The 23,727-nt window shown below is 32.8% G+C and overlaps 3 protein-coding genes across 3 annotated transcripts; 1 reads left to right on the top strand and 2 right to left on the bottom strand.

Moving 5' to 3' along the window:
• Positions 1-2,150: 2,150 nt before the first annotated feature.
• On the bottom strand, positions 2,151-4,015 carry LOC116130356. Its single transcript, XM_031416105.1, has 2 exons — positions 3,739-4,015; positions 2,151-2,526 (listed from the first exon to the last, which is right to left on the bottom strand). The coding sequence occupies exons 1-2, from the start codon at positions 4,013-4,015 to the stop codon at positions 2,267-2,269; spliced, it is 537 nt and encodes a 178-aa protein (XP_031271965.1). The 3' UTR covers positions 2,151-2,266.
• Positions 4,016-6,828: 2,813 nt separating this feature from the next.
• LOC116130415 (translocation protein SEC62) lies at positions 6,829-11,143 on the top strand. Its single transcript, XM_031416167.1, has 5 exons — positions 6,829-6,979; positions 8,003-8,317; positions 9,163-9,364; positions 10,067-10,295; positions 10,707-11,143. The coding sequence occupies exons 1-5, from the start codon at positions 6,881-6,883 to the stop codon at positions 10,972-10,974; spliced, it is 1,113 nt and encodes a 370-aa protein (XP_031272027.1). The 5' UTR covers positions 6,829-6,880; the 3' UTR covers positions 10,975-11,143.
• A 428-nt stretch (positions 11,144-11,571) lies between these two features.
• Positions 11,572-16,484, bottom strand: LOC116130416 (nuclear transcription factor Y subunit A-1). The gene is made up of 5 exons (XM_031416168.1): positions 16,153-16,484; positions 14,415-14,521; positions 14,161-14,232; positions 12,721-12,885; positions 11,572-12,421 (listed from the first exon to the last, which is right to left on the bottom strand). Exons 1-5 carry the CDS (start codon positions 16,418-16,420, stop codon positions 11,993-11,995), a joined length of 1,041 nt encoding a protein of 346 aa, XP_031272028.1. The 5' UTR covers positions 16,421-16,484; the 3' UTR covers positions 11,572-11,992.
• Positions 16,485-23,727: the final 7,243 nt, after the last annotated feature.

The raw sequence follows: 23,727 nt of genomic DNA on the forward strand, positions 1-23,727 counted from the left end.
TTTTATTAAGGAATTTAAATTAATTTAGACCAAATAATGGATGATTTTGTAACTGACTTTTAATCTTTTTAACGGTCAAATAAATTAAATATAAAATCATAATTAATTAATCAATATGGATAACGGTTGGAGTAATCTGTAGAAATTGAAGGAAAAAAATAACCCTAATCATAATTATAAATAAATGATGGATTAGGCGTATGTCTTTGATGATTAGAATTGAGATCTAGATCCAAACTTTGTAATCTCTTGGATTTTTAATAATTCATTAACAATGATATTATATAATAATAATAGAATAAAATTATTCATACCCCTTCGGTTTGTGAAAATTACATATGGTTCAAGGTTTGGGATATTTACAATCACCACCCTTGTGTAAAAACTATTTTGTGATTTGACTTCTGAGTTAACGACAAATTATTTGTATAATAAGCTCGACAAAAAGAAATTCGTCAAACTTGGCGGGGTTTAATATAATTTTTTTATGAATTTAATAAATTTGTTGCTTTTGGTTTCTTAAATAATCTTTTAGAACCGGTCTTTTATTATTTTAAGAATTTATTTTTAGGGGTAATTTTGTCATTTAATAGTAATTCAATAAAGTTTCTATTAATGGAAAAAAAAATTATAGTAAAGGTGTAGTTGTGTAAACTACAACTTCTGGACCGTCTGTAATTTGTAAACCTTAGGCGTAAGAGGTTTAATGTGATAAAAATAATAAATTTTGGAGAAGCAACAAAAGGTTCATTGCTTTAAATTTAAAAAAATAATAATAATAATTAAAAAAAAATGTCACTACAAGATAGTGGTTTGCCCAATAAATAAAATATCAAATTGGTTGAGATAAAATTTGATTATTCAATAAATAATAAATAATATTATTTTCTTAATATGACTCTTGAAAATGTTTTAATTAATTAATATGGCCGGCCAAATAGTTCCATAGATTTGATTTGTTTGGTGAGTGCAGGCCCTTTGATTTTGAAGGTCAAATTTAATTTAATTAAACATAAAAAAAAAAGTGGTCAAAGACGAAAAATAATTTAATTGAAAAATAAAAGATTAAATGCAATTAAAAAAAAAAAAAAAGACAACAAATTCCAACATATAATGCAAATAAATAAACTTTGAGCTTATGGGTTTTCTGAATTGAAATTTAGGCAAAAATTCAAAAAATATAATTATTTGTTATTTATTTAGCATATTTTATTTTTGAGATCGCATTATTTTGCACGTGAAATATAATCTCAATCATCTGTCGATTAAGCTTATATATTGTCCGAAAGAACTTATTTAAAGTTATAACACTTTTAAAAGCCTTTTAGTTGTTTGGTTGGATGGTAAAAGTGTTTATAGAATTTGAGCTTCTTCCATAAGCACTTTTTAAGCTTATTTAAAGTATTAAAATTTAAATTGCCAACTGTAACTCAACTGATAACTAGACTCCCAATAGGCAAACTCACTGGAAGCAGCTTATGGCCAGGGGTATTTACCTGACCCCCAATTGAGAATTAGTCTTATACCTTCGGATGTGTTGACATCTTAAGGCGCAACATCAAAAAGACCTATTTTACAAAATCAAATTCCGAAAAGGTTTCAGAAATTTCACCTTCATATCACCAAATTAATACTTCACCGAAAACCATGCTCAAGCCTAGCAATTCATAACATTCAAAATGATTTTGGATAATTCATGTATTTAGTTACTTCAAATATTCTAAGACTCGACAAGGGTCTTTTAGTTGTTTGGTTGGATCGTAAAATTGTTTATAGAATTTGAGCTTCTTCCATAAGCACTTTTTAAGCTTATTTAAAGTATTGAAATTTAAATTACGAGCTATCGAACTGGATTGTCAGTGAGCGAACTTTACCTATGATGTCAAAGATTCAAATTTCACTAGAAGCAGCTCATGGCCAAAGGCATTCACTCGAGGCCCGTTCAAAAATTAGTCTTATACCTTTGAATTTCACTAGAAGCATCTTGTGGCCAGAGACATTTACTCAAGCACCATTCGGGAATTAGTCTCGTACCTACGGGTGTGAGGACATTGTATTATAAATTTGATTGATCATTTCTTGGGTTTCAGAAATTTCACCTTCATATTACGAAATTAATACTTCACCAAAAACCATGCTCAAGCCTCGCAATTCATAACATTCAAAACGATTTCGGATAATTCAAGTATATATTTACTTCAAATATTCTAAGACTCGAAAAGGGTTTCAGTTTCTAATTTAAGCATTTTTACAGATAATCAACATTTCAGAGTTGAAGGAAATCTTTCGGTACTGAGAGCAGCGACTGCAAAACTGCTGCGTTCGGAGATTCTGTCACCATGGAAGGCGGAGGAGCTTCTGATACATCATCAGGTCCATCTATAGCAGGCTTTATTACTCCATAAAATAGTGCATTGTAAAGTATGGTGAAGATGAGGAGAGCAAAAGCAGTATTGGTAAGGAAAGAGCCTGAAATTTCTGGCATTTCTTCATCTGTTGGACCCCTTGTAAGCTTCACATCCTTCGCTGCAATTAGTAACCGGAAAATCAAAACGTTTAGGCACAAATAATGCAATCTTGATATCAACCTCACTTGAAAACCAAAACTTGGCAAGCTCTGAAAACTTGACAAAATTAACTATCCTGATGCTTTCTTGTTTGAAACTTAAGCAGCTTCAAACTTTAACTGAAGTGCAAAGGGCCAGAGTTCAATATGCATCAAAACAGATGCCAGAGGAAATAAGATATAAAGAAACCTACAGAAATCCTAACACACATATTCTAAGCAGGAACAGACCCAGGAATTAACGTTAGGGAAGCAAGTTAAGTGATTTAATATTAATTTGGGAAACTAAGTGGGATTGCAAATAATTTAATATACATATAGAAAAAGTGAGTGGGGTCAAATATATAAACATTAACACGAGTACAACCTAATCAAAACAGAAAATTAAGTAGAATTGGTGAATTTTTTGAGTGGGGTCACCAGCCCCCCTTTGCCCCCTAACAGGTTTGTCCATGATTCTAAAAGTGTATTGAGTAATGACCAATTACAGTTTGCGTGCAAAAGAAAGATTATCGATCAATTGACACAACAATCTTCTGAATGTAGCAATAATAATTCAAAAAATGCAGAAATCCAAAAGCCTATATATTTAATGCAGTTTATAAGCTGCAACTGTGTACTAAAAAATGGCTCTACTGCCTTCATTCTGGTCACATCTGCACTAAAATTTACCACTAAACTGGTATCACTAGCAGGCGAAAACCTGGATTTTCATTACTATAGTTCATGAAACCTGAGTTTTCTTCTAAAATCGGTTGCTTTATAATCATTGCATAGTCAAAATCGAGACAAAATACAGCAAGGGGAAAGAAGAACAAAAGCCCTGCTTCATCCATCATCGTCTGAGCTATTCCGCTATGAAGTTAAACGCACTTTACACTCACCAATTACTGATAGAAAGCTTAAGTAAAAATGAATTAAAAAAGCCATGCATCACTTTCCTCAACAGGATAAATGCATAACTGGAATTCGACTAGACAAGTAGAATTGATTCATTCATAAGTTTTCAGTCATGCTTCTGCACAAATCATAACCTCAAGAAGCAGATTTTTAAATACTATTTTTCGCATTTTCCAATCATTTTCAACATTTTCAAAAAATCAGAATAAGAATAGAAAACATTATCATAAAATGATGAAAACAAAAATAATAATTGAGCTGATAAAAAGTACCCTTTATCTTTGGAGTTCTAGGTTGTTTTCGGGAGAGGGTTTGGAGCTGCTGGTCAAGTTTTTGAAGGGCGGCTTTGGCCTCATCTGGGTCAATCTCAAACTGCTGTGCATCTTTCTCTCCTGCATGAACAATACAAGCTGAAGAACCGCCGCCGCCGCCACCACCACCACCACCACAACGGAGAAGTGACTGAGAAGGGAGTGTTTTAGGGCTGTTGGAGATGAAAGAGATGTGGGAAAGTGATAAAGTTGAGATTTTGAGAAGTGAAGAAAGCATTTGAACTCTGGGAAATTCAGTGCAAAACTCCAAACCTTAGCAACTGCAACAATGGCTTAACGATAAAAACTGAATGGACATTAATGTCTTTTCACGATAAATATCTTTTTATAGCTGATCCTCACTCTAGATATGTAACTACCCCGGGCCGGGCTGGGCCGGGTTGGGCCGGGCTTCTCAGGTTAGATTGGGCATACATCTAAAAAATTCAAGTTTGATATCGGAAAAAACCTCGGCCTTCGTTTGGTTCAAAATTGGGAATACTACTCTTAGTATTCCCAAAAAAGTTAAATAGTAAAATACCCAAAAACTCTCATTTTTGAGAATACTACTTTCAATATTATTCAATTTTTTTTAAACCCTCTAAATTTGTTAATTTAATTAAATACCCCTAAATATTTTTTTAAAAATTATAAAAACACCCCAACAATCCACATTTACCAGATTCCGGCCACCACCGCTGGAAAATGGCCGGAATCTGGTAGGATGGCGCACTACCGGCTGAATCTGGCCAGTAGTGCGCTGATCTAGCCTTTTCCGGCCAGATCCACAGTGGATTTGGCCGGAAAAGGCCAGATCTAAGGCCAAAGATCTGGCCGTTAACAGCCAGATCTTTGGCCGTAACAGTCGGTCACGAAGGCCAACAAACGGTCGTCTTTGAGAGCAAATACGGCCAGATCTGACCGTAGATTTGGCCTTTGCCGGTGGATCTGGCCGAAAAAGACCATAGCGGCGTATGACCGGCAAGATCCAACCGGTCATGCGTCGATAAGACGACTCCGGCCACCTCCGGTGGTGGTGGCCGACTGGAGGTATTTGAGGGTGGATTATGGGTGTTTTTGTTAACTTTTAATGTTTTATTATAGGGGGTATTTTGTAAAAAAAAAAAAAATATAGGGGGTATTTTATTCATTTATAAATCGTACCTCATAATATCCGCCCAATTCAACTTTTTTTTAACTTTTTTTAAAAAACTTTTCCCAAAACCCCCAAATTTTGAACCAAAGGAAGCCTCGGTTTTTAACACTTAGAGGATTGGGAGATAGAAAATGTTTGTCGGAAAATACAAGGTATAATCTATTAGCTTACATAGAAGGTAATATTAACTATATTTCGCTCTCAATAGTCCATAAGAACGGACCCATATTGGGCCCAATGGGGTCAACAACCCGCACTAGGCCCAACGTGGCCTTTGAAAAGTTTTCGTATAAGTTTTTATATGCATAGAGGGTTTTAAATAAATTCAACATTCATTTAAATTCAATAACAACATAAATAAAGGAATAATTTTTTCTTATTTATGTCAAAACTTACACTTTACTTCAATTTATTTAATTGAAATATTTTTTTCACCTCCTAATTGACCACAAGCATACTCAAAGGTCTCCTCATTTAATAATGGAACATAATTTTCTTATAAAATACAAGAAAAGTAGCTCCAAAATTTGACTATTTTGTTGACAATCATGAATTTTCCATTAGTTTAATGCTACCCACATAAAATTTTAATAATTTATGATATTAGAATCACTAGGTTTTATCTAATTAGTTAATATTATATCTATGTTGGTTATAATTATTGGCACGTCAAATCTTTTTATGATAAATAGAATAATATACATAAAATTCAACACAATAAATAATAATGTCAAAATAATTTGTATAGTAAAATGTTTGTAGAAAAAAATAATTAAATATTAAATTTTTTATTATCTTTGTGGTTATTAAGAGTAAAAAAGAATCAAAACATTGAATGTGGAAATTGTATTTAATGTGTATGTACTCACAAAATCTTCTATTTAATACCAATTATGACATCAAATCTTACTTAATAATAATAATAATAATAACAAGATGTAATCCTTTAACTACAGCGTTGTATTTTTTATTTTATTTTTTTAATAGTTCATAAATTATTAAAATTTCAAGCATTAAGCAATTTTAGAAAACTATTAAATATCTTGGAAATTATCCAAAACTTTATTAAAAATATAACAAAATTTAAAAATTCATTAACCATCTCACAGCCGACGAAATTAATTATTCTTATATATACATATGACATGGCACAATCTCATTGGTGAAAGAAATGAAAACAGAGTGATTGACCAAAAATGTTTTGGGTGTTTTATTTATTTCAACACGACAAGATTTGTGGGCAAAGCAACATGAAATATTTTTGTGAAAGAAAAAGGACTAAATCCATTTAGTACCCCAGAGTTTCCCGAAATTATCTGGTCCCTATGTTTATCCAAATACAACCCTACTTTTAGTTTTGTCCGTTAAATCTAACTTTTGACCAATTGTGACCTATGAAATGACCAAATTATCTCTAAAATTAAGCTTCTATAAAATTAAGTAAAATATCCAAAATTTTCAAAAAAAAAAAAAAATTAACTTAACATCAAAAATTTAATAAAGTTACCTAAAACACAAGAAAATTAAATAAAATTAGAAAAAAATATTATTAAGTTTAATTTCTTTATGATTTTTGCTTCTTTAAAACTGTTTAAGAATTTAATATAATTTTGATTTTTTTACTCTTTTTTTTTTTTTTAATTTTAGGTTTTTCTTTTAGAATTTTCAAAAAGTTTATTTTAAAGGCTATATTGACATCTAGTAGTTAAAATCAATCAAATGTTAATTTTAACGGAAAAAACTACCAGTAGAGGAAGCTATTGGAGAATTCGGATAACACAGGTACCAGATTGATTTTTGGATAAATCAGGGGCACTAAATGGATTTAATCCGTAAAAAAAGAAACATGAAAAGCAGAAATAATAATAATAAAATAAAAAACAAAAACACAACACTTGGAGAAAAGAAAGAGAGAGACGAGAAATCACAAAACAAAACCACAGAGAGATGAAGAAAGCAGGGGCAGCAGAGAAAAAAAGGGTGCGAAGATCATCAGCAGCCTCTCAAAACAGCACCAGAGATCCCAGCAACGATACCCCACCTAGGGTTTTTCCCTCTCTCTCGCTTTGTCTTTACACTTTTCTGTGAAACGACACATATCCACATCTCGTTTCGTTGTTTTTGTTCTGTTTCCTGATCTGGGATTTTGTGTTCGTCAGGTTTTATGTAGGTTTAAATGTTTGTGTTATGATGGACATTTTTTAGTTGGTGAATAAAGGTTGTGTTTTAATGCTTAACTGTTTTGAAAGTTGAGGCCTTTGTGGGAAATGTTTGTGTTATTGTTTTGATCCGTTTTTGTGGCGTTTAGCAATTGAAAGAGGGGAAAGGAGATTAATTTGTTGGAGAAATTTTGATGTAATCATGCTTTGTTTTTGTGAATTTGAGGATTGTATGTGTGTTTGGTGGTGTTTTTTATTTATTTTTTTTGTTTTTTGTTTTTGGGAAGTAGAGGTAATGGTTTTCATGTAGGGAAGAATTGGGTTGTTGTAATGAAAATAAAGTGGGATTTTAGCCCTTGATAGATGGTAGATGATAGAACATTACTAAATGAAAGGAAATAAACTTTGCTTTAGATTACACTTGTTCTATGTTTTCGTTTCGCTAACGGGTAAATAACGGTTAAGGGAAATTGAATCGTTATTGTGTTGGTTGGTATAGCCTTCAAAATGAGAACATGAAAGCTGGTAATAGCACAAAGGTTGAGTTTTGGATTGACATTTAGTGCTTCAATTTATCGATGCACAATTTGTATGACGGTTATAAAACTTGGTTCTCATTTTCTTTCGGGTCACAGGATTTTCATTTTATTTGTAGAATTGCTAATAAGATGAAATGCTTACGTACGGAGTCTTCACTGTTTCTGTGGTCCTGTATGTAACCTTATTTATTTATTATCAATCTTATTGCCTTGCTTAGACCAGTTGCTTATCTTTGTCTAAATTTTGCTCACCTTTTTCTGTGCGGATAGTTTTATATATTTCTGATCTTAGTATTATGAACATCTTTCTGTTGTCTTATTTGTCTCCGCCATCTAATTGTTGTTCATGTATTTTTTTACTTTCTCTGTAGAAACAAGCTGCCAAGAAGGATGTTTACCAGTTGTTTGCTGAGAAGGTGAGAGACCATAAAGAGTTGGAATCTAGGTGGGCTGTATTGCAGGAAACTCGAGTAGAATATTTTAGAGGTAAGGATTTTGTAAGCTTTTTGAGAAATCATCCAGAGCTTAAAGAAATACTAGAATCAGACAAGAATCTAGAAACTGAAGATATTGCCAATGCTCTATTAAGAAAGAATCTCTTGGTGCGCTGTGATCGTGTGGTGAAAACTTTACGTCCTGGGAAAAAGAAGTTGTCTACCTGGCCAGCACATTTAGAGATCTTCCCTGTAAGTCTTCCTTCTAAACTTTTATATAAAGATTGATGCAGTGAAATATTTGAGTGGTCATAATCTACATGAGGCTCTTAAGCCACTTGAACTTCTCTTCCAGTGAGATTTGATGATGCCATCTCTATATTTTAGGATTTATTTGTATGATGAAAAAGTTATGCTCCAACGATCACTTTGAAGCATGTCCTGTTGGCTTGTACTAGAACCTGTATCTTAGGGGGGCTCATTTTGTGCTTTTTATTAGTTTTCTAGGGATAAAAATAGGTTTCCTGGCCTTTCTTAGTCGCACATCGTGCTTTGAACCTGAATCCTTGTCTGGGTTTAGTGGTTGTAACAAAGTGCTCGTTTTGCAGCTCAGTTAAGGTGATCTCCTGAGCTTGCAGTAAATATTGTGCACTAAACCTTTAATGTTTTCCGTGACATACGTGTCAATTTGTACATGTCATGAGCTACTATTTCTCAGAAAACATTTTTTTTTATCATGTATGTCTTCTTTTTGGATGTAATTTAATAGAATTTTACTGTGTTATTCCTTACCTTTTGATCTCCTCCTGTGCTTGCTTTTATCCATGATGTCCAAGTTGTATTTTGTAATTGCTGAAAGGGTAAATCTTATCCACTTTATACGTGTAAACATAGACATATGTGCTCCTGCATCAAGCAAGAGGAACTTGAATGCTAGGGATAAAAACAACTTGATTGAACCATCTGAAGTTCTTGAATACATCCTTTTTTTGGGTAAAATTACAAGCATTTTCAAAGCATCTTCGTTTCTTCTTACTTTGTGCTTCATTCTAGATATTTTTTTCCTTGTTCTAATGCTGTGATTTTCTTTATTACAGGAGCAAATATTTTCTGATAATGATGCCTTTTTTGCGTGGACATTTGTGAAACGGCGGCCTTTGTGGCAAACGCTTCTCTCATTTTGCTGGCCCGTCCTGACCCTTGCAATTTGCTTGTTTCCTGTTTATCCACATCGGTGCAAGCTATTAATACTTTATTCTTGTGCGGGGGTCTTGCTAGTTATTCTCTCTTTACTCCTGGGTAAGCTTTATGGCTTCATTAGATATTATACTTTTATCTTCTTCTTTTTTATTCTATTGTATCTTGAATCCTTTTTATATTATTTAGTAGCTTACATTTGCGACTTTTTTTAAGTCCTTTTGCTTTCTGAACTAAGAGGAATCTGATTTTTTCTATGAAAGCATGATAGTATGAAGATGTTAATTGGGTTTGTTGATTCTTATAGTTTTGTGCAATGATGGATTCTGGTATTAAGCATAATGTCAGTAACTTGGTGATTAATTTTCACATCTACCACTTCTTTGTCTGATGAGCCACAAGTTGCAATTTTGTTGTTCTAAATTTGCTATGTTTGACCTCATACTCATATTCTTGCTTCATTGATCTGTATTTAACTGTACCATTTATTTTTCAATCTAATTTTGGTTTGGGTCAGAAAGTGCAATGGTAAATTTCTTTCTTTTGTGTTTGTTGATGGCCAAGTGCATATTCTGCCTTTATGTATTTAAATTCAAAGTGCTTCTCTTGTGCAATAGCAAGGATTTTGCACCTTCCATTTAGATTATGATCAATTATTCAATCTTTCATGTGTGGGCACCAAAAATTTCTGTTGTGTTTATTTAGTATTTAATCCTGTAACCATGTAATTATAACCATTTCCTGTATTTGTATATTAAAATTTTTTACTGAGATCTTTTTTTTCTTTGGGTGGTAAATTTGAAGTGAGGGCTGCAATATTTGGTGCTATATGGGTTATTCTTGGAAAGCGTGTTTGGATTTTCCCTAACATTCTAGCTGAGGAAGCAACATTAGGGGAATTATTCCGGTTCTGGCCCAAGAAAGATGAAGAGGAACGGCCTAAGTGGACAGCAAGACTTTTCTTTGCTGTAGTAGCTGTACTGGTAATATTATTGCTAAGGCACCATGCCCCTGACGAAGCTGCTAGAGCCAGGTTAGTTGCTCCTCTTATCACCACTTTGGATTAAATGCTGTTTTCTTTTGCAAAATGCAGTCATTTAATTTCCCTACGGAAGAAACATTAGTTCGAAAATTTTGAATGAGTGTTTGGTTCTTTTATTGTTTATATTACAGTCTGTATATATGGTTTACATGTATTGATCTAGTGAGATATTGAGATTCCATCATTGTTTAAATGGATGATTAGTTATTTGTTGTTGGATAAAACCGGTCATCATGAATTATTTCATCACCGCGGAGGTTGTTATGTTCATAATCTCTTTAGTGGGACTTACTTTAATGTGCATTAAGCTTTTAAGAGCTCTCTTCCAAAGAGGGGTTTTGAGAAACATTTTGCAGGTGCCTTCATGAGGTTGGGTCTAAAGTGCCAATTTTACTCTTTCAGGTATCATAAGCGGATGTCAAACATAATTGATGATGTTCTTGAGTGGAATCCAAGGTTGGCCCTGTCTGGGATGATGGAGAAGCAGCCAGATGTGGCTAATGCCACAGAACCGGACAGAAATTTTTCAGACACAAGCCAAACAAGCTCAGAGAAGACTACCGCTTCTGATAGAATTGCAGAAACCATTTTAGAGCAACATGAGAATGAAGAAACTGGAAACACACAAGACAATCATCAACATCAACAGCAACATCACGACAATATATGATAAATACCTGCTACGTGTAGCACACAGAGAGCATTGTTGTCTCTCTCTTTTTTTTTTTTTTTTTTTTTTTTTTAATTTTGCGAGTTTTTTGGCTTAATTTTGAGTGTAATACTATAAAGCATGACAATAAAGCAGTTGAGTTTCTAAACTGTGCCTTTTTGACAGATTTATGAATATAGATTACAATGCTAACTATAGGATTTATTATTGATAATGCACCTTCATCGATATCGAATAGTGTAAGCTTTTGTTATGCCGCTTATTTATCTTGTTCTGGAAATGTTTTTGCATTCTTTTACAACAATCAAACTGTGAGATAGATGTTGGCAAATTGCTTCTTATACTATACTTGTTTTTGCATCTGAGGTGTTTCAGGATTCTTTTGAACTGGCACTCCAATGGGAAATGGCCACGCATTGTGAAGTCTGCTTTGTACTATTATGAACCAGCCTGCTTTGTACTATAGTTTTGATTGTGTCAAGGCCTCTCCTTGCATTATTATATTATCAATGCAGGGATTCCGGTGTTCATTTGAAAGAGAATAAAATACTATAAGAAAAATCACAGCTCAGACTTTTTAATAGCTGAAACTCCAGAAGCAGAAAAGTAATTTGTTCAAGTCACCACCAATGGCACACAAATTCAGTCAATGCTGTCACCCCATTAACACTATCATGACATTTTAAGTACAGAGGGTAAGACTTTTTGTCTAGTTTCACAGAAAAGGAAAGGACTGCTGTTTGTTTGTTTAAAGTTCCTCCACAAACTATTTCTAGTTTTGTTTAATTCAACATGATCACTGTACAAAACAAAAGATGGAAAGAATGATAGAAGCATTCATCTCTTCTTCCCCATTCACCCACAATCCATGCAAAAGAACAAAGCCAAGAATGATTTGCCGCCTGGCAATGAATTGCCAAGAGTGGTCACCAGACAACCAAGAAGTTACCCTTCTCCATATTATATCACTTGGGTCTAGATCCTACATCTTGGCGCCCACCTTGCCCACAGAGGGTTTTCACTGAATGGCAAGAGGCCTCTGTGAAGCCTGGTTCGAAGAGATGCTTCCCCATTGCTGGCCTGAACAGTCTCCATCATCTCCTCTGTCGCTAAGGTGTGAATGGTATGTTGACACCTGCAAGCCACCATTGTTCTGGTAGCGGCCATTGCCATTTACATGATTTTTAGCTTCATGTGTGTCATGTACTTGCGACCCTCTTGCATCTTGTCGACTAGTGGAGGAATTCCAGGTTTCAGCAGAGTCAGATGGCAAGGGTTCAGATCCTGATGAACTACCAGACTGAGATGAACGAACTGGCCCTGAACCGCTACCCTTCTCTTCACCTGTGCCTTTGGAATCATCACCACCAGTTTTCTTTGCAAAGCGTCCACCAGTACCCCTTGCTCTTCGCATAGCATGCTGGTGTCGAGACTCATGAAGATATGGCTGTAGAACATAGAATCAATTAACATACTGAATTCAAAACGGTACAAACAACGCCAATTAATCAAATAATGTATCTTGTTAATAAAATATCGCAGTAGCACATGATGATGTAATAATCCATCCAAATAAATCCCTTATTATCCAAACTATAATTGTTGAAAATATTTGCAGTCGCAACTACGCACTAGGACATTGAGCAACTCCCACACTGAATATGTATGCTACTCCATATTATCTACAGTAAAACGTCAGAGTGCACAAATATCCTGAAACTAAGAGAATGAAATACGCATATTTACCTTTCGAACTTTTATCAGCTTCCTTTCAAGCTCTGCCTTGGCACGTGCCTGTCTTCGCCTCAGAATCCCCTGGTATTGCTTGGCATTCACATAAACAGGTTCTTGGGCCATCTCAAGGGGCAAAGGCATTCTAGCATGAGGCATTCCAACAAAAGGAGGATAACCCTGATAATTGCAAGGATTGCTTAAAAAAAATTCCAGGTTCTACAATTTTCAAAGATTAGAAGCAAAGTATGTTACAGCCAAATTCTTGTTACTCCCTCACTCTTCTGTTTAGAAAAGGAAAAAGTCAATAAAAAGACCGGAAAAGGAAGTCCTCCCTGATCAAGGCCTAGAAAATAAATGCAATGACCTGAGTTAAAAGACAACTCAACCACATTTTGTTTCATGCCCATTGCCTTGATTCCAACAACTATTCACAATATAAACACAAAAGGGTGTAGAAAGGAGGAAAGTTTTTTTAATATTATTTTGGCTTTGGGGTTGCAGCTCATGCAATAACACTTTGCTAGGTCATCACATTTAAAGAATTTAAACCATCCTCCATGACTGTAAAAAAGGTCAAAGATTTTAAAATTTTTACTCTCAAACAAGGTTTTGGGATCTAAAAAAAGATAGAGAGAAGAGGCAACTAGAGATATAATTCTATTCCAACATAATTTTACATTCCAACTCCATAATACAGTTGGTAAGTAGATAAGAAAGGGTGAGACAAGTTGGGCTAAGCAAGCATTGTAGCATTCAAGCTCAGCCGGCTTGAATATCACACTGTTTGCATGGAGAACTACCAGCCAACTGGCTCAGTTCAAGCTCAAATAACAGGAAGTACAGCCATACACAATTATACATGGGACAATGGTCATTCAATTTCATTTAACAACTGGAGTAGACAATTAAAGCATTCATTAAAGGCTCACTCAATTCTTCAACACATTAAGCCTAGGAACTCCCTAATTTCAAGCCAAAATAGGAAAAACAAGTTCAAGACATGATACTATAAAAAGGCAGACTCATTTGATTTCCAACTACCAAGAGTTTATTCAAACGAAAAAGAAACCAAATTTAGATGCTTTTTACAGAAGAATAGTGTCTCTCAAGTTCTCTGCAGAATTAAACAGACTGAATCACAAACATTTTTCTTCTTTAAAAAATCAAAGTATTAAGACTTCCATTTACATAATAATCTGGCCAAAATACTAAATCTTACATTTAAAGGAACAAGCTAAAACTGCAATCCAATCAGAAGGAATGAAAGCACCCAAACATAAACATAACTTGTAACTTCCCAAGAAATTAAACTTCAACTTTCAAACCATGGATTTTTGTTAAAAAAGAAAGAAAAAGAACGAAGGTAATCCACAAAGATTAAGCTAACCATTAGGGTATAACACAATCAAACAGCCAAAGAGGCGTCCTGATCAACAATGGATATCAACATACCATAGGTTGATGTCCATAAGCTGCCATCATTCCTCCATAATACGGATCCTGATAAGGATTTGACGTACAAGCCTGCCAAAAAGTTGCAAGAAAACTAGGAATCCCTTCTGTTCCAAAAATAAGTACAAGCTCTCGTACTTTACACATTACAGGAAGTAAAGGCTTAACCAATTCTCAGTGCCAAAAGCTAAAGGGCTATTTATAAAAATACCGAGCAATATATGTATATCACAGACAAAAATGAAGGCACTTACAATGGAGTGACCCACAAGTTCAAGCTGTGGAGGCTGTTGGAAGCATTCATCAGGCATCGTAGGCATAGTTGATGCACCTTGCTGCAAATTTTGGTGCTCTCGTCCAACTGAAATTCAAAACAAGAGTTTAACTAGTCTCCTAACCAATTATTTTTTTTGCATCAGCTAAAACCAAAATGCACTATACCGATACAAGTTCAAGAGCATAAATATAACTGGTATCGCATACCCATATTGTGAATGGCAAAGCATAATTCATTTAAACACATTTTTGGGATACAAGATTATATTATTATAGTATTAAGGTGACGTTGACAATCTTGACTATAAAATACAAAAAATAAAAACATAATTAATGTAGGGTAGTCTAACACATTAATCTTACTCTGAACAGAGTTGACATCAGCAAATAAATTGTTGCAAAAAGCTTCTTCAGGTATGAACCAGAGCTAATTAGATTAACTGATGATTGCAAATAGTAAGAACTGAATAGTTAACATCACATAACAATTTCTCAATCCAAAGAGAATTCTCAAACCACACAGCAATTGATGCTAAAAAATTCTTCTCTCTAAACTTCTTTCCAAAAGCAATGTTGAAACCTTATCTATAGCCCCTTGCATCTCACAGCACCCACAGCATTGACAGCTCAGAAATTTCTCTCAACTTGATAAATGACATGGTACAGTAGTGTTTGTAGCATATCAAAAAAGGTATACACAATGGTCATGTACTTCGGAGCAAGGTATATGCAGATAGTAGCTTACAAACTGCCAACAAACGGGGTGACAAAGAAATAACTTTCTAGTAAATAACAGACAAGAAAATTTATGTGCAGATATGTCACATAAATCTATCTTCGGAAGAGTAAATTGTAGCTTACAGATCACAATTACAGGTATATGTTGACAACATATATATCTGTGCCTGCAGATATAACAAGGAAGTTCTTCAGGGAACTTGATGGAAGACAACAATTAATGATTTGAAAAGTATTTGGTATCCAGAATGCATCACCATTAAATTCTTACCATAAAACAGAACCATATACTTCTGCCCATTGTGGTACCAGTAATTAATGACAGTATACAATCAGTCGAAACTCAGAAATAGGCAACCAACAATTAAATGAATCCTTGAAACTTTAAAAGTAGACATGCTAAGACAGGCTTTTGATGACAGGATATTTACAAATGCTAGGAAAGTACTACAACTAAGGTACCCAAAACAGATAATATAAAATAAACTGCACCAGGTTTCAGTTCAAAATTTCAAATTTGATAAATGAACCACCAAAATTTTACAAGATAATCCATAAAATAACTATAATTTCATACATCTAATTGGTTCTACTCTTATTCATTCTGGCAGTTATAGTCTTCGGTGGACAGAGTCAACAGAGCTTGCATTGTGACAACATGAAAGGTTCAAATTTCAATGTCAACAGCTATTTGTTTCACATATCTTCACAATAACCAACTAAAATCCATTGCCAGCACTAAAGGCAGCAGCAGCAAGTAGTATAGCTTTGGGGTAGTATCCTTTGAGTTTGTGATGGTTTATCTTCTATTGCCAACATAACGTTGATGTAGAACCAATATCAAGACTCAACTTAATCTACAACACAACAGTAATAAATGTATAAAACTTATCCATTTTCTTTCAAAGATCAACTTATGCCATTGATTGAGTAATAACTGTTACTCAAATCACTAAAAATAGTATATATGTTAATTACCTGATCGTGAAGATGCAGTATTTTGTGATTCTTTGTTAGCATCATCATCTTCCTCATTCACTCCATCATTGGACATTGATGGACCATCATTTGAGTCTAAACCATTAGGGCCTTCCAATGAAGATGAATTAGATGGATTCGCACCAGCCCCAGATGGTGGGATTATATTATATCCAGCATTACGCCACCAGGGTTCAGAATAAGTCCCTGGTGGAATGGCGTGTGGGTCAGGTTCCAATTGATTTGAACTTTCAGACTTTGGCCGCATGCCTTACAAATTCCTTCAGACAACACTGAATAACTTATTTCCTGACCTAACATACAAATACATCCATTCAGTGTCAGCCAACTTTCAGAAAACACACTGAATATAAAAGATCATGTGGCTTTCATAAAAATAAAGCAGATACACAGCAAACCAAGCACACATAACTAAACCGTAGATCAAATTTACACAAATACATATATAATCTAACCATTGACTAGAATGACAATCAAAAGGATAACAGGGTATTACAAAGACTAGCTTAGACTAGCTAATAGATAATCCCCCAAAATTTTAGCTAGGCTACTATGAATAATTAAAAAATACTTAAAACAAACCTCCAATCCAAACAATCCAAACAATCCAAATATCGAAAAAAAAAAAAAATTCCTAAAAAAAAAACAGAATAAAAAACAACCCTTTCAGGAAAAATAACCGAAAAGTCTATTCCGGTACTGTTTAATTGCTACAGGATCTTACTCTTGTTCACTTAAAACCCAAAACAAGAAATGAATCACGCGAAATATCATGCATGCAGAGTTAGGTTCTTTTACTTTACATTTCAATAGTTTGAAAACATAAAACTCCAAAAGATTTCACAGCAAAGTCAAATCATCATAAAAAGTAAGCAGTATACCGCCAGACAAAAATCAAGGTAAGATCATATAACCACTATACCAATCACATAACCTTATAATTCCTGTTCTTTCTTCTCTTTATCTCTTCAAAACCTACCCATAAAAGTACTTAAAAAACAAACTTAACTAAACCACACACTCTTATGAAGCCCAATCAACCGAAATTTCCCAAGTTTCCAACACTTTCTCAGCAACCAAATAAAATTCAATCACCAAAACCTGAAATTCACCAATTCTCACCCATTTTTCTATCCAAACTAAATCAAAATTCCCAGCTTCACCCGCGTTTTCCCAGCAATCAAACACAATTCACCCACCAAAACCCACAATTAAACGCAACAATTAAAAAAAAAAACAATTCCGGAAACCCTAGAAACCATCAACGTGACATAACACAACATGCAACCAACGAATCACAATCAACCAATCACAAAATCCATAATAATAAAATCAAACCAGAAATACAGAAATCCAATTGGATAAAGTTACTTACTGTGTGCTGAATTGGGAGGAAAGTACAAGGAAATTAAAAACCCTAAAACTTTGGGGAATTTTTAAAGCTGAGGTCTTTATCTCTAAGACTTTGAGAGAAATCGAATGAGAAAGTCAAGCTAGTTTCTATTGAAATTATCTCAGTATTATTATTGTTAATAAGAAAATTACTAATTTATTTTATTTTATTAATTTATCATTATTTTAGTAGACTTTAAATAGGGAGTCTTTTTTTGGAGGTGGGTTGTGATTGCGTCACTGACTGTTACGATTCTGTGATATCTATTGTGAAGGTTTTACTGAAACGTGGCTTGTTAGGTAGTGCTACTTGCTTGGCCGGGTTTTTTTTTTTTTTTTTGGATAATAACAATAATGCCCATAAAATTTGATTGGCTAACCCCAGCCACCGTGAGATTTATAAAATAACAAAATTCCCCTATTATAGTAATAGAGTTAGAATGATGAACTTGTAGTACAAAATTCAAACTTTTATAATTTACAATTTGAATATTATATGTTATTGTAATTTATAATTTACAATTTTGAAAAGAATATTTTATTATAATGTGTAATTTCAAATGTTATATTAATAGTAATTAATAATTAATATTATTTATCGTTTTACACAATAAAAACATAAAAAATAATTGTAATATAATTTATATGTAGATAGTTTTTAACTTTTTATAGAGATAAAATTTTAGATGTAATAAATACATCATGTTATTTGTATTTTCGCTTGATAATACTTGTCTATTAGGGTCTCTCAATTTACGCAATATATGTTATAGTAACATTCGATTGAAACTATTACCAAAAAGTTCAATGCTATTCATTCACCCACAAAAATTTAATATTTGAGAAAAGCGTAAAGTGACATAAAAGTAGTTACTTCTCAACCCTCTTTCAAAACGTTCTAAATTTATATGTATATTTCAAATTATCTCAATCTAACCATGATATTACACATCTCAATTCAATCCCAAAATTTTCATTTAAATTTATGTGATTTACCATGAAGTCAAAACATAGGTATTACTAATATTTTTACACTAAAATTCTCATGTTTATCACTCAAACTCAATAAATAAATAAATAAAAGAGTTGGGAAACCGGTGAAAGCCGGGTTACCGGTGGAAGTGAAATAGTGGTGGGGGTGACGTTAACATGGCGCTCTAGCGTGAACGCAATGAATAAAATAAAAACGGAGGCCCACGTGACACGCAATTGCCGGGCACAATACGGGAGACGCGTGGCTCAAGATGTGGGGACCACGTCATTAGCGCTATGACAGACAAGCATTGACACGTGTTACATTATTACAATTGTTTATTTTACTTTTCCAACTAAGAACTTTCGACCGTTACTTGCAGGTGACCCACACCAATGACAGCCAATAACAGCAATAATAATAATAATAATAATAATATTTATTAATTATAATTATTATTAGAGGTTTTTTATAATGCTCAATTATTATTAATATTTTTTACATAACTTCTTATTTTGATTTTAGACTAGGTCTAAGTGGTTGAGATTAGATCGGGTATGAACGATTAATAAATCTGAAAACGACATTTTAATTATAAATTCAACTACTGAAAGTACTTTTTTTAGGGTTAATCTCATAAGGATGAGAGAGAATTTATTAAAGAGACAATAGAAAGAAAAGGCCTAAGATAAGGAGCATATTGAGTTGTACCCTTTTTGGACCATCCTAATTCGAGTAAAGAAAAAAGCAACTAAAGTAATACATGATAATGTAATTTAAGGAATTTAACTACAATACTTCGATCCTAAGAAACTGTGTAGAAAAAATACGGAGTGAATACCAATTGTGCTTATGTTCTGAGAACTCTCTTATAATAAAATTTGTTTGATATATTTTCTTGAAAATATATTTCAAGAGTTATTAAATCAGAAGAATACCAATATTATCGACTTGATAGTATTATTTGATCAATTTTTTCCACTCGATTGTGGGCAAGGGAACCATAATCAAACCCTTAACCACAATTCAATGGAGAAAATTGACGTGATATATTATTGAACTAGTAACATAATACAACCCACTAAACCAATAATACCATTGTCATTAGTCTAATAATTGTAAGAAAATAATGGTTCAATTTCTATGGTGATCATGGGCCGGTCAGCCCATTAGCCTCCCAAGCCCACATCTAAAATTTTGGGCCATAGCTGGAGGGACTATGTCTAGGGCCAACTAGATAAATTGTTTGGGCTTGATGAAAGTTACCAAACCCTAACAAGAAACTCACAAGAGCTTGGTTTTTATATTACGATTTGTGTTTGATATCACTTCATAAGGAAAAAGAATCTCATTCATGGGAGAAAAATATTTATTATTGTAAATTTTATCTTGATCAATATTCACTTAAAATTGGTATTTTGTCGTCTATGGGATTCAATTGAGTTTAATGCTATACGAGTGATATAGATTTTTTTTTTTTTCTTTTTGATCGGAGTGTCCGGATTTGTTTACACGCACGTAAACTAATCTTCGAGGCCCACTAAACACTTTACAAGCTCAATGTTCTAAAGTAAACCACAAATATAGCAAGTGACCCCAAGATGGTTCGAATCTAGAAAGTTAATAAATAAAGCAAACATTCTCATGTTGAAAGTAATTAATTTGCATGATATAGACGATGTCCGTGAACTACTTTCTTTGGCACGGGTCTTGCTAATTTCTTATGTAAGTCGCGAAACTAATGGAGTGGTTCATGAGATCGTCTTTATCTTCATCTTTATCATAATTATTTTTATATCAACAAATATTCGTCAATCTAATCATGACATGTCACGTCAACACGTATAATATATATGTATGTCGTGATTAGATAAATACATACTAGACGGCCAGGTAGAATAAAATTTAAAAAAAAAAAAAAAAAAAAGGTTATCTCTATCTTCATGAACATGCATGCATGCATGCAGTTCGGTCAGCTGAGTTTGAGATAGCTTTTCAATTTGATCTCTTTACACTGTAAATTAAGAATCCTATAATGTTTTCATGGCTTTGATCATCGATCGATGTAATAAGAAATCAAAAAGGGTTAAAGTTTTAAAGAACAAATTAAAGGCCATTCCAGTCTCTACAGATTTATTTTATTTTTGTACGGTGGGGAGACATTCATTCATTCCTTCAGAGAAGATTCTGAAAGCTTTTCGTTTTCGCATCTTTTCATAATATATGCCTTCTTTAACTACTCTTTACTTGCATGGATTTAATCAACTCTCTTCAGTCGACTTCTCTTGTTTTATTAATTCTTCCATTAATGCTCTCTCTCAAAAGCTTGCCAAATCACAGAGCAGTAACAATATGAATTCTGATAATACAGTTTGATATTATTAGAAGAACAAGAACTTTTTCCCAGTTATGCTGGGATCAGGAAAAGATCTTAATCCATGTATTAATCTTTGCTGATATAAACATGTATTAATCTATACTAAACAATCTTAAAATCCACTCATAGATATTAGAAGAAAGAATGGTATACATAATAAGATGATGTACATACGGACAATTTTTTTTTTTTTTTTTTTTTTTTTTTTTTTTTTTTATAACTAGGGTTTCAATCAGTTTGCATATACCTTAATTGATCCGTCAGGACCCTAAAACTATCAATAGGATAAGATTAATAGTTGTGGAGACTCAAACTTAAGAGACCATGTTAGATTTTCTTCTTACTCTGTTACTATCAAGGGGATCTGAACTTGGGAGATCATTCTAAGTCTTTTTTTGCTCTTTTACCATCAAGGGAACTCAAATTTGGGAGACCATTTAATTAGCTATCGTTCTAACTTTACGACTCAAGTTTAACATTATTTAAACTTTGAAAAGAGATCAGTGAAAATCTTCATAGATTTTGGAGATTATTTCTTTCACAAAATAATCGACAAGTAATAACGTTATAAAACCCTAAAGTAAATTATTAATATATATGATCTAAGAAATGGATCGATCGATCAGAATATAACTAAAGTAAAGTGCAGATTGAATATTGAATATTGAATATATTCCTGAAGCAGTCTAAAGAGCTACAGAAATTACTTTTCAAAAACATTTTAGACAAACTGGAAGCATTAAATCCGTTAGCCTACCCCATTATTGCTTTGATTTTGCTTTGCCAAATTAACAAAGCAAAGTTAGAGACAAAAGCTGCCATATATTTTTCCAGAACACTTCATCTTTGTATATTGCTTCTGATGCAGCTTTCATTTATCAGTACTACACTTTATTAGTTTTACAGAAATAAAAGGAAAAGTATATTATGGAATTACAATAATTTTATAAGTACAAATTATTCTAGTAGATGAAAAGTACTTTGGAACGAGAATCAATTTTATTACTTGCAACAAGTGCTTATGTAAAAAGCACTTTAAAACAAAAATCAAATTTGCATGGGAGAATATCATAGACTACCCTTAAAGTTTGAAAAATGTATCATTGATACACCTTTACCTTATCACATAGACCCTCCAGGTTTAAATTTTTTATCACAAATACCCCTTTAACCTAACTCTATTATATTGTTGTTAGGTTTACAAAACACTTTTTTTATAAGACCAAGATTACCATTTTCCTCAACAATTGTTATTAACATCAAAGTTACAATTTCACCCATCTACCACAAATAGCTACATAATGAACTTAGGGCAAATGTGTATCTCTGATACAATTTTCAAACTTTGAGGGTCCATTTGATAAAAATCAATTTAGAAAATGAAAATGCATTTCAACTATTTTTCTATCTTGTAAAATCATTTTTATTGGTTTATCTCATTTGAATATTCCAGAGAAAAGAAAAAAAAAAAAAAGAAGCTTGTAATTTACTATAGTGTCAAAAATATATTCCACTTTTAAATGTATTTATACAAATTAAACAAGAAAAAATAGAATAAAATATACTGTTGAAAAGCAAATTAAAGAAGTCTTTAGATAAAAAAATTTCACCTTTAGTTCAAGAGTAATTAATAAATTGAAAGAATATCCTTCACACAAAGTGATAAAAGAGAAGAAAGAATATACATACATGGTTTGAGTGTATTTCATTTGGTTTAATTAGTATTTATTTACTTAATCTCATTATTGACATGTTAATTACACTCAAAAATAATTAATCAAACATATGGGTATCCCTTAAACCCAAAAAGCAAAAAATGTTAAAAGGAAAAGATAAAGGATCTAAGATTATGTATGCTTTTGGATCATTATCTTTCTTTATTGAATAACTACTATATATATATGTAATAGTATCATCCTATCTAAAGATACATTACAAGAGACATTGTTTTATGTTTGATTCCATTTCATAAAAATTGATGTTTTCTGATTGTTTCTAACTTTAAAGTCGTGTAGAGCTTTGGCAAAAGCTTTCATTTTTGTTTTTATGTATATACCAATTTTTTTCATCGAATCCTTAGATTTGTCCTAGGTGTTTCAAGTGAAAAAAAAGTAGAATATTTATCTGAATATCGTTTGTTGAGAAAAAAAAACTTACATGGGATATATACTGTCACCACTTCACTTGGTTGACGTGGTGAGATCGTCCAATTAAATATAAACATATGCCACTAAATTATTAGACGGTCTCATCGTGTTAGCCAAATGAGGTAGTGAGACTGTCCCTATAAGAATTTATCTTGTTTGTTCACCAGTTTTTTAGTTATTTTGTTTCAGATAATCGAACAATATTATAAGTACATTTAATAAACATTTTCCTCTTCCAATCCTTTAAACCCTGAGATAACTCGAACAAATTAACCTTGCTTATAATTTTGGTCTATTCTTTATTTTATTTCAATCAACTTTTTAACTTATTTTTCCTCAAAATCCATGCAAAAAGCAAATTTCAACTTGTACTTGCTTTTCTTTAGCTACTTTGATCAATAAGTGCCTTTTTTTTTTTTTTTTTTTAAATTGGTACAAATTGAATTAAATTATTGTACATGGGGGATAACTTTAGCCTTAAAGCCCAATAACAAGCATTTTTTTAGGGCCAAGCCCACATCTCAGGAGATTCTGTGGACCTTAAATCAACCTAATGGGATCCATTTTAAGCCTTTATTTTTCTTCTCTTTTACCAAAACCTAGGATTCCCAATTTTAATTTGTGTTTTTTTAATTTATTATTCACTTTAAAAATTATGCAATATT

This window comes from Pistacia vera, unplaced genomic scaffold (assembly GCF_008641045.1).
Source record: "Pistacia vera cultivar Batoury unplaced genomic scaffold, PisVer_v2 Contig22, whole genome shotgun sequence".
NCBI classification, from domain to species: domain Eukaryota; kingdom Viridiplantae; phylum Streptophyta; class Magnoliopsida; order Sapindales; family Anacardiaceae; genus Pistacia; species Pistacia vera.